The 11229-nt window shown below is 36.6% G+C and overlaps 2 protein-coding genes across 5 annotated transcripts in view; one reads left to right on the top strand and one right to left on the bottom strand.

The window, feature by feature from the left end:
• The window catches only part of LOC18597892 (L-ascorbate peroxidase 2, cytosolic), a 5230-nt gene extending 4541 nt beyond the window's left edge, over window positions 1–689 (bottom strand). For both annotated transcript variants that reach the window (XM_007027169.2, XM_007027168.2), the window contains exon 1: window positions 457–689. In XM_007027169.2, coding sequence (XP_007027231.1) covers window positions 457–578 — 122 coding nt within the window. In that variant the 5' untranslated portion in view covers window positions 579–689. The remainder of the gene's footprint in view (window positions 1–456) is intronic.
• On the top strand, window positions 2017–8983 carry LOC18597891. Of its 3 annotated transcripts, none has more exons than XM_018121800.1 (15): window positions 2017–2034; window positions 3094–3193; window positions 3304–3431; window positions 3513–3666; window positions 3816–3925; window positions 4041–4124; window positions 4196–4244; window positions 4346–4437; window positions 5305–5443; window positions 5708–5778; window positions 5860–7250; window positions 7552–7659; window positions 7730–8455; window positions 8534–8631; window positions 8716–8983. In XM_018121800.1, exons 2-13 carry the CDS (start codon window positions 3101–3103, stop codon window positions 8323–8325), a joined length of 3015 nt encoding a protein of 1004 aa, XP_017977289.1. In that variant the 5' UTR covers window positions 2017–2034; window positions 3094–3100; the 3' UTR covers window positions 8326–8455; window positions 8534–8631; window positions 8716–8983. The 3 variants fall into 3 exon arrangements, with proteins under 3 accessions (XP_017977289.1, XP_007027224.2, XP_007027225.2); XM_007027162.2 differs by lacking the exon at window positions 2017–2034 and adding an exon at window positions 2055–2239 and having other exon boundaries at window positions 7730–8443; XM_007027163.2 differs by lacking the exon at window positions 2017–2034 and adding an exon at window positions 2055–2239.

Below are 11229 nucleotides of genomic sequence, written 5' to 3'. Positions count from 1 at the left end.
CAGAGAAAATAAGCAAACAGAAAAACACAAGAATTTATGTGGTTCGGCCTCTTGCCTACGTCCACGGAGTGAAACTGTTCTTCTATTATTGAGAATTTAAAGTACAATAAATTGACTTTTATAGTTCCCTAAACCAACCCAAAATCCCTTGTACACTCTTTCTCAATAACCTTCCAAGAACACTCACCCAAACCACTCTAGCTCCACCTAGAGCAAAAGATAGAGTTACAAGGTGTCCCCTTTTTAGAGCTCTCGAAGTACTACTTGCAATTCTAAAGTCTAAAAATCCACTTTTATAGTATAAAAGTTCAAAGTAAAATGTGATTATGATTCGATGTGGAATAAGAAGTTTAAAACTATACAACTACTTAATATTGTAAACAAACAAAAATCCTAATTAAATAAGATCTTAGAATTCTAGTCAACTTAAAACTCAACAGATGAAAGCTTAATTATGCTAAACGGAGGATGATGGGAGCACAATGCTTCTCGGCAATTAGTCCCCGAAGCTTTCTCTTACATCTCTGCACCGCTTTTTGATACTCTTCGCTCACTGTTGGATAGCACTTCTTTGCCATGCCAACGGTTCTATTTCAATAATCAATCCGACGATCGAAACGTAACGACCAAAGAAACCTTTAACTGGTTCTAAGTAAAACTATGCTGATCTTAGCAACGAGCCAGGGAGCGTGCTCGAATCGGCTATAAATACATGCAAGGGGCTGTTTCGGACAAGAAGATTCTGGCCATTCAATTTGGACCGTTGGATTGTTTCAATCATTCGGGTGCCTAGAGTTTTACATGGACCAATGATGTTTGCCTCTAGAAGGGGGAAGATAGTACCATGGACCGGTTATTCGTTGCCACGTGTTTTTCGGACAAACTAAATATATAAACAAAATATAAGTTAGGTACCTGTAGTAATTACAAACAGTCACATTTCTTTTCTTTGCGGAAAAATAAAAGATAGTACCCTGAGATCAAAAACGTCACTTTAGAGTCTTCTGGATACTAGATGTAACGTTATGTTAATTGTAAGACACAAGTACTCATAGCTTTTACATAAATTATCTAGCAAAGCTTCTTATAATATTATTTGTAAATCAATTATTTATGACTTGTAAGTCATATTTTTTAATTTATGATATATTTTATCATGATATTTTTTTATGACGTGTTTCACCACATCATCTATTACGAAATTTATTTATAATATCTTTCGACACGTGATCCATAATAAATTTTACAACGTCTTCTCTAATATAATCTGTCATGTAATTTGTTTATTTTTTTTATCACATTATCTGTTTGTAATGTATTTTGTTATGTTATTTATTACATGTTTTCCTATGCAATTTGTTCGCAAACTCTTAACACTTAAGAAGGTTAATTTATTTCACCTTTTTTCTCCTAATAGCTTCTTTAATAAGTTAAAAAAGTGAAATATATATAATTTAAACTTTATCATTTTGTCTTAATAATATTGTCACTTATTTTATATTTATAATTGACAACATATGAAAAGTATTTTTTTAAAATTTTTGAATGAAATAATATTTTAAATATATATCCTAAAATTTAATTAATTAGAATAATAAAAATGATGAAAACAAATATTGCGTCAGAAGGAATATTAAAAAAAACTCTCTAATCTTCACACAACATATCCATTACTTGAATCATCCATGTTCAAGTCAAGACAGTGAAAATTTTGTTCCAAGGTAGGCAATAATTGAACTCAAATCATTTTTCTATATACAGTTGCATCACTCAGCAAGAATCGTTGATAATTACAAAATGCCCAAGCCAGAAAACTCTGAAACAGCTGGACTAACCATTTGCTTTGAGGGGGCCAGAAATGGGCCACGTTAAAGCCCAAACAACCGGCAATTAACTGCAGAACCCAACGGGCCTTTTGTTTAACGAGACAAGACAAATCCTATCCTATTTAAAATGACAGCTCAGAGTAACGCTCGGAACGAAACAAACAGGCAATTTCAACTCCTAACAAAAGCCACCCATCCTTTAAAAAAGGTTTCCTCTTTACCTTTCCTTTTGTCCTTCTCTCTCTCTCTCTCTCTCTCACTTCTCTGTGGTTTCTTACACTGCAAAAAGAAAACAAACTAAAAAAAAAATAAAAAAGAAAAAAAAACGAAAGGTAGAAGCCTCTCCTCTTCGCTCCCTCCTTCTTCTCTTTACTTTTTCCGCAGATTTCCTCTCCTTTCTTCGATCCCACACTGTAAGTCCCACACAATAAGAATACACTCCATTTCGATTTTCGGATCATCCGACCCGAACCAAAACCAACACCAAGAAAAAGGAATTGTTTTTGAGTTTCTTTTAGACTCGAGTGGTTTTGAGTTTCGGTATTTGGGATCCGGATTTGGATTATTTCATTTTTTAAAATTGTTTTATCTGTTTAATTTGTTGTTTATGGATAAGAATGTTTTGTTTGTTTAATTATTGTATCATTTTATTTAATTATTATTATGATGTTTGATAAAGGATTTTTCTTAATGTTTCCGTACGGCATTTCTTGTTTCCATTGAGATTGTTATTGTTTCGTTTGTACTATTTATAGCTCTAATATTTTTTTTTGTGGATAAGTGAGGTATTTTTTCTGGAAAATGTGAGATGTTTGGTTGATGAGAAAACAGTGGAAAATAAACAAGGTTTTATGTTTAGCGGTGAAAACAGGAAAGATGAATCAGTAATGCAAAAAAAAAAAAGAAATAAAAAAAGCTTAACTTAGCTCAAAGTAACTGACTTTTTGGCTTGTGGACTTTGTGGCTTATTATTTTTGAATTAAAAAACAATAAATAAAACCTAAAAGCTATAATCTTTAAGGGATCTTACTTAGCTTTTGTTTAGTTTTTGCTTTTATTACTTGCTTAGACTGTTGTAGTCAGGGTGTTACAGTTGCAATATTCTTGCAAACCTGTTATCAACGGATTTAGTTTGTAATTACTGCTTCAAAAAGAAATAGTCCCTTTGTATCATCATCATTTTTGAAAATGAGATGATTGTCTCTAGAGTCTGAGAAAGCACCATTATTGATTCATAATTTTATTGCTAATTTCTGATTTTTTTTAGGGCAATCATGAGTGAAAAGGGTGAAAAAACATGCCCACTATGTGCTGAGGAAATGGATTTGACTGATCAGCAATTGAAGCCATGCAAGTGTGGCTATGAGGTTTGAGCATTATTCTTTACCCAATAGATGAACCATGGGGAATGGAAAACTGTTACTCTAATTTCTCATTTGTACTGTGTTTCACACTCTTGAGTTTTCCCAATCTACAGATATGTGTTTGGTGCTGGCATCACATAATGGAAATGGCTGAAAAGGACAACACTGAAGGTCGCTGCCCAGCCTGCCGTTCAACTTACGACAAAGAAAAAATTGTAGGAATGGCTGCAAACTGTGAAAGGTTGTTATATTTGTTGTGTAGGTAACTATTTGATGTATGCTTAATCGTGTTTTGATGTTGAGGATTGGATCTGCTGAACAGGTTGGTGGCTGAAATCAATTCAGAACGGAAACAGAAATCACAGAAGACAAAGCCTAAAGTTTCTGAAGGAAGGATGCATCTTAGTAACATCAGAGTTATTAAACGAAATCTAGTGTACATAATTGGCTTGCCACTTGACCTTGCAGATGAAGATGTGGGTAGCTTATAGAATATTGTACATCTTATTTTTGCTTATGTGTCGGCCGTTTGTGCTACTGTTAGTTTTTTTCTTTAATCATTTTTTAGCTTTGGATAAGATGTCAGTAAAGGTGCTTAAGCTATAGATTTTCTCATTCCTAGCAGCTTCTTCAGCGAAGAGAATATTTTGGCCAGTATGGAAAGGTTCTGAAGTTGTCAATATCTAAAACGGCAAATGGTGTTATTCAACATTCTTCAAACAACAGTTGTTGTGTGTAAGCTTGTTAGCCATTTCTCCAAAAATCTTTAAACAGAGTCTGGTCCTCCTTCTCTTTGTTCCTTGTCTCGCTCTTCCTGCTTATGAGACATGCCTCATTGCTTACTGGTTAGGTATGTAACATACTCAAAGGAGGAGGAAGCAGTTTGTTGCATTCAATCTGTGCACAGTTCTGTCTTAGAAGGTAGATCATTGAGGTAAGTATGTATGTCTTTTTGTGTGTTATTATTCTATTACTAGATGATGACTGGCTAAAGTTGTTTCGCAGAGCATGTTTTGGAACCACCAAATATTGCCATGCGTGGTTGAGAAATGTGGTAAATAATTATATTATTCATCTCCTGTTGAAGTTTCTCTTCGCTAAGAAATAGCAGAATTTAGTTTGCTTGTCAATCTGATGAATGCTTTATTGGTCCAGCCTTGCAACATTCCAGATTGTTTGTATTTGCATGATTATGGCTCTCAAGAAGATAGTTTTACCAAGGATGAAATAGTTTCAGCCTTTTCAAGGTATATGCTCTTTTATTAATATTTGCATAACTCAGTGCTTGTGTGCATTTTACTAAGGATGAAATGGTTTCAGCCTTTTGCAAGGTATATGCTCTGTTACCAATATTTGCCTCAGTGCACATGTGCCCTTGTTTGCATGTTTAAGCACTATGCATGTTTTAGAATGTGCATAAGCAACTTAAACTGTTTCTATTTATCCTGTCTAGATCATTTGAAATTGTGCCTTGAACCTTGATCATGTAATGATTTAATATTTTCTTGTAATTTCTTACTACTAGATTGTATAATTCTATCGTATCATCAAGTGTTTTTTGTGTGACTTTGGTTTATATCATAATTAGAAAATATTAATCATTATAATTTTAAAAGAAGGTCTATGTGCCTTCGTTATAATTAAGGATCTTTGTAAGTGGACTCATTTTACATGTGAGTATGTGATGCTATTTTCGATTAGGCTGCTAATAATATTCAAATGTATTTTTTTTTTCCATACTTTGGTTTCTATTTCCATTTGATAACTCTATGTGTCCTATATGTGCATATATCAATTTAGTGGCTTCCAATTTAATTTGTAGTTAATGCTGATTCTTTTCACTGATGATTTTGTTTCATCCTTTTTTTGTTTTAACAAAAATACGGCACTTCATGCATGTGATACATTTTTCATATCCTCCATCTTCTGAGTGGGGAAAATCGATTCTAAGATTTTAGGGTTTCACGTTTTTCTTCATATGATAACATTTTTATGTTTTTACTCTTTTTCCATTTTAAATTATTATTTCTCATCAAGCCTGCTGAGTCAGGAGCTTTTATGCTTTTTATTAATAGCTTTATATTGACCTGAATCAATTCGTTATGGTTATAAAGGAGTAGAATGCAACAAACTATTGGTGCTTCAAATAATTTGCATCGGCGTTCAGGGAATGTTTTACCTCCCCCAGTGGGTGAGGGCATCGGTAGCAGCATATCATCATCAGCCAAACCTGTTGCCAAAACTCATTCAAATGTAAGATTCCATATAATATGTTCCACATCCTTCCATCCCAGTCCCAAAGAGTGTATTTTGTTTCTTTTTATTGTATTGGATTTTTGGAAAATAATTTTAACTTAGATAATTAAATAGAGTGGTGTGTTATAAGATAATGTGATTCAGGAGCTGAGGTCATTAGTATATGTACTAACTATGTATTGATGCATACTTATGAATTAGTATTTATGCAGTGTGTTTTTAATCAACTTGACCTCTTTCTATCTGTTTATCGGAAACCAGAGTAGGGAATCTTGTGTGGATGGTGGCACTGGAACTGGAAATTCTACTGTACTACCTGCAGCATCCTCATGGTATTCGACATTTGATCTGTGCCATTCCCGGTGTGATGTTCATGTTATGAGTGCTTACTTATTTTGCCTTTCGTGTATCAGGGTCATGCGTGTCTCTGCTAGCTTGTCACCAGTTCCAAATATGTCAGATTCAAGTACACTTTTAAATAAAAGGCCTGATGCATATGCTGGTCCCCATGTCGCTTCAGAAGTTGTAAGCACCAAAATACCTACTCATGATGTTTGGAGAACTGTGACAGCTGAAGAAAGCAGTGAAATACATTATAATTGTAGAACTGATTCTTTGGAATTTTCCGAAGAGTATCCTGATGGCGATTACCAAACTTGTACATCAAATAGAAAAGTGGACACTCTGTCAAATATGACTTCTACCCCCGTAACTTGTAGGGACCACTTACCTGACACATCAGCTTCAAAGGGCATGGATATTGCAGCACCAACCAACATTGAAAGCTCTATAAACTACTGCTGCAAGTCATCCCATAGCTCTGGTTCAGTTGATGAAAATTTTAATGCAGATCAGGATTTTCAAGATTTATCTTCAATCTGCACCCTGAGTCACACTAAAAATGAGGAGTCTGTTCCTATCATTCCTAACAGTTCTGTTCCTACTCATACTTTGTGTAGTTTGCCTAGAAGTCCTAGTTTTCAGGAGGAAACTAATGAGCAGAATGTTAATGCCCCAAGCTTACCAGTGCATGGTAAATCTATGACTACTGAGGACTTACTAGATTTTGATGATCAGCAACTGAAGGGTCTAGAAGACATCTGCAATCTGCCTTCTGCATCTTGTTCAATTTCTTTGCAACATAATTTGAATAAGTCAAGCTATAACACTTGGCAGCAAGGCAAGATTAAACATCAACCTGATCTTCTCGCTCATTCCGGAATATTTCCCATGCATGATGAGGTTTCTTTTCCATTGACCTATGAGAACCTAGTCTCATCCAATGGGTTCCATAATTACATAGATGGTTGCTTTGCTGACTTGGATAGGAGATTTGACTATTCTAATATGTCCGGATCAGGGAATGGAAAATGTGTTAATGATATAGCTAGTGTTGAGAACTACACTCCAGATGTAGGAGAAGACAGCATAATCTCAAAAATCCTATCTATGGAGCTGGATCCGTGGGAAGATTCATTGACTTCACCAGACAGTTTAGCTAAGTTGTTGAGAGAAACTAAGGAACAGCGTGCTTCTGTTAAACCACCAAATTTGCGAAAAGTAACTGATAACAATCAGTCTAGATTTTCTTTTGCCAGACAAGATGATTTTAGTAATCAAGCATCTCATTTGGATGATTCGCTTGGCAGTATGATGGACTTGAATAAATGTTCTGCGCATCATGATTTTAATGCAATCAATGATCTTTGCATTGATAAATACCAGAATCCTTGTTCATTCAATTTTTCTGAGGAGTCCAATAATCTGCTCAACAATCATACTTTTGTGTCTTCTAAGCTTTCTGGTGAGTTCTATTTAATGCATCACCTTTCTTTTGGGAGGTAATTGGTGGTTTGGAGGATGGGGGTGTTAGGTCGGAAGGGTGAATGTCTGCTCCTCTTTTTGTTCTATTGGTCTCTCTAGTTTTAATGTTCTGATATGTAAGATGACAAGTCATCTTAGCACTAATGTTTCGTGATGATGGTGATCTAGTGGATTTATAATTAATGAGTTTCACTTGTTCATCATAGTGTCTATACATGACACGTGTATTTCTATTTTACGTCTTAACTATTTTATTGATGTTCTTTCTTCCATTTGCACAGTTTCAAAATCCCCAGCTTCAATCCCACCTGGATTTCCGGTTCCAAATAGGACACCTCCTCCTGGGTTTTCGACTTCTGGAAGAATGCACTTGGCTCTTGATGCTGCTGGTTTGTGTTTTTTCAACATTTATTTTCTTTTCTATTTTGGTGGACTCTAACTGTTCTCTTTTCCATCCAGCAAGTCATTTGCTCCAAACTTCTGTAACACAAATTAATAGTATTGGTGGCTCTGGAGATGTTGAATTCCTTGACCCTGCAATACTTGAAGTTGGTCAAGGGGTTATGGCTATGGGGTTGAATAAATCAGGCTTTGACACAAGGACTTCAGCTCCACACCACAGCAGGCTTGACCATAACCCAGGCTTTGACACAAGGACTTCAGCTCCACGCCATAGCAGCTTTGACCACGATGCGAGGCTGCTGATGCAACAATCCCTTTATGCACATCAGAACCAGGCATTCCAAGACCACTCAAGGAATAGAATCTTTCAGTCCGATGATACTTACACCAGGTCACCCATGCTTCTGGATCAATCTCCTGCATATAATCCTTTTTCATTCCCACAATCAACGATCCAGCAGTTGAGAAATGCTCATATGTCAAATGGCCATGGGGGTAGCTGGAATGAGGGTAGGAGTTTTAGTGATCTGAGACTGCCAGAATTACTAAAGAATGGGGGTTTGGGATTTAACAAACTTACACCTAGTTATGAGGATATGAAGTGTCAAGTGTCCAGCTCCAGCAATCTATACAACAGAGGTTTTGCCATGTGAGTAGTAGAGTGTAGTTTGCTATTCTATACTCAAATGCAGAAAAGGTTGGACAAATCGGATGACATGGTGGTCATCAGCTTCCCCTTTTGTCATAAGTTCAGGTTCCTTGCATTTGCAGGTATCTATTTAGGTAAGAAGAAATATTTGTTTTCTTCAGTCAGTTGTAAAACCGTCCGGAACTAATAGATCAATTATTTTGTGCTAACAGAGGGAACGTGGAGCTTGCCGTGCGTGGAGTTTAGTTGTGCCTTAGTCAGAGGCAGACCTGCAGGACGACAAACCAGCACTCAAACTTAACCCAGTGGGGTATGTTTCAACTTAAACATCTCTTCATTTAGCATGGATGCACGTGTATGTACGCCTTTGTCTTAACTAGCTTCTCATTTCCAGTTAGAGCTGGATCAGAACACCGGTCTCAACGGCGTCGGATTGATGACTATTGCACGCACAGAGGGGTGCACACACTGAGGGATTTACAAATGGAGGCAACGGGGGCAGCTGCCCCGATTTAAATTTCATAAATCTATTTTGTATATAAACACTAGGAGGAAATTTGATACCTTATGTGAATTATATCCCTTTTTCGTTTAATTTTGCTTGAGATTATTTTTTAAAATAATTTTCATATGTTTATTTGAGAAATAAAGATTATATTAAATCAATTTTGTTGTTCATGTAGCGGGTCAGGGCTTTCTTTCCATTCCTCCAAAATAGGGCCGGATTTGGACAAGAAATCTTGTTCCAATTTGCGGGCCGGGGCAGGCTAGGACAACTACATAAGTTCTTGAAGACATGACTAGGCCTAACTGGACCCAAGGATAAGGTCTACTTTGAAATGATTTGCCAAAAATAAATCATGAATCGCCGTTGAAGTCATGCACAACAGTATTACGGCCTTGTCAAATGGCGTTTCAAGTTCCCTTGCACGCTTCCCATCGTCCTTCTTCCTCAGCAAATGCCAATTGCTAACCAACCAAACACCTCTTTGTTTCCTTTCTTCCTTTGAAGTGCGAAAACAGTACGATTAGCAAAAGCTCATGAATCATGATGTAGAAGACAAAGTAGAAGTACCACTACTACTAGCTAGGTCGTCTTCTTTTCCACTACAGTAACGCAATCAGAAATATTTGGTACTTGTAGCTGCCCCTTTAAATATGAAAGCACAAAAAAAAAAAAAAACAACTCACAGATACACAGTTCAAAGCAGGAATGCAAAGGGGCCCAGCTTGACAACGACGTTTCCAAGCCAGTAGTCTAAGTATCCAATGAAAGGTTTAAAACTGGAGGGGCCGTATCTGTACGTTGCAGGCTTACTCCACATACTATTTCTCTCACCCCCTCAGTATTCTTGTGATGGGCCTGCATGTGCATGCACGTACTCCGCAAATATGGTTTACTACTTTTTCCCAAAATTTTTACTTGTGTGTTTGTTTTAGTAACCTTTTTGACGTCAAACTTTACCCCCTGAATCTTTTATGATGGTGCGTGGTTGATTTAGTATTAAAATAAGGGAATTAGAAACGTACTCATATGATTGCATTGATACTCGTATCCAACACTTACATCTGAGTTGAGTTCGGGTAATTGCGTAAGTTTCACATGCTTATAGTGCCATTTGAACCTCAAATTGTGTGTACTATCAATTTTGAGGGAGGAAGAGAGAAAAAACAAAAAATCAAGGGGCTTATCACTGTTTCCCCCTTCTATCTCTCTTCTCCTGGAGAGAAGAAGAGGAATAATGAAAAGGGCAAAAAGAAACGTGGGGAACATACAAGCTGATGGCATGGCCTCCTCCATTGTATTCATAGAATACAAGACTTGTTCAAGGGAAAGAAAAATTCTTGGTACTATGATTTATATAGCTACAGGAATTTGTTGATCAGGACTCTGAAGCAATGCTTCCCAAGAGCATGTTGGCCTTGATTTTTAGTGTCAGTGAAGGACAACTCAATATGCAATAGAACAGAAAGAAGAAGAATTCATCCCTACATTAAATTTTCACCCAGATCTGCCACTAGTGCAACTACTAATTTAAAAGGTGCATGTGCAGTTAAAGGTGCATTGCTTATTGTTCCTAAATCTAAGTTATTAACTCATAATTAAGCTTCTGATTATCTTAAACCCAACTTTTCAATTCGTTTAAACAGACAATTAATCTTTGAGAGGATTAACCGCGTGTTAAAATATTTAAACCATTCACTAACAATCATCACATCCATAATAAATAAATCTTTGAAGGTTTATATAGGAGTACATAAAAGTTTTAAGGCAAATTAAAGCGGCGAAGCAAGAAAAACCCTTGTAGAGTCATTCTACTGGTTACCCCACAGCACGTGGAAACCCTAGAAAGTGAAATTACGATATTTTCCTCCGCCAAGTTCCAAAACCTAAAACTAAAGGGCAGTTACTGCTGGCAGACCCTACCCCTTCACAATATCAGCCAAACCCAAGGCCTAAAACCAGGAATTTCCATGTTTCAGAGTTTTAATCTACAGACTACAGTGGGAGTAATACTATGGCCTTGCACATTATGCCCTAGACACCTACTAGTATTGATTTTTGGTCCTTTTACTGCACTGCCAAAGACGCGAACAAACAGAAAAACAAAAGTTTTGTAAAAGAGTTAGGCAGAAATAGCCCTGTTATTCTAGCTGCCAAAACAGTGTGGACCACGTGGGTCATGTGGAGGACGGTGAAAGCTGTGCATTCTCCCCTCCTCCTAAACACTAGATGACTTCCTTCACCTTACATACAAAACAGGGTGGTGCAGTGGCCCAGACTGCAGACGAAAATATCAGCTTGGATATGCATGGAAAATTTCCAAAACAATATCCATGCTTTGAACTTCTAGTTGTTAACCTTCCTACATCCAGAGTTCCCATCTACCAAGTAGGCTTTCAGGAA

This window comes from Theobroma cacao, chromosome 5, assembly GCF_000208745.1.
Source record: "Theobroma cacao cultivar B97-61/B2 chromosome 5, Criollo_cocoa_genome_V2, whole genome shotgun sequence".
Lineage (NCBI taxonomy): Eukaryota > Viridiplantae > Streptophyta > Magnoliopsida > Malvales > Malvaceae > Theobroma > Theobroma cacao.
The sequence above is the reverse complement of the archived record's forward strand: the minus strand, read 5'-3'. Positions and strand labels throughout refer to the sequence as shown.

Coding starts and splice junctions, on each gene's coding strand:
- LOC18597891 (XM_018121800.1), top strand. CDS start 3,101: ATGAGTGAAAAGGGTGAAAAAACATGCCCACTATGTGCTGAGGAAATG. Junction 5,444..5,707: donor TTGCCAAAACTCATTCAAAT/GTAAGATTCCAT, acceptor ATCGGAAACCAG/AGTAGGGAATCTTGTGTGGA. Junction 7,251..7,551: donor TGTGTCTTCTAAGCTTTCTG/GTGAGTTCTATT, acceptor CCATTTGCACAG/TTTCAAAATCCCCAGCTTCA.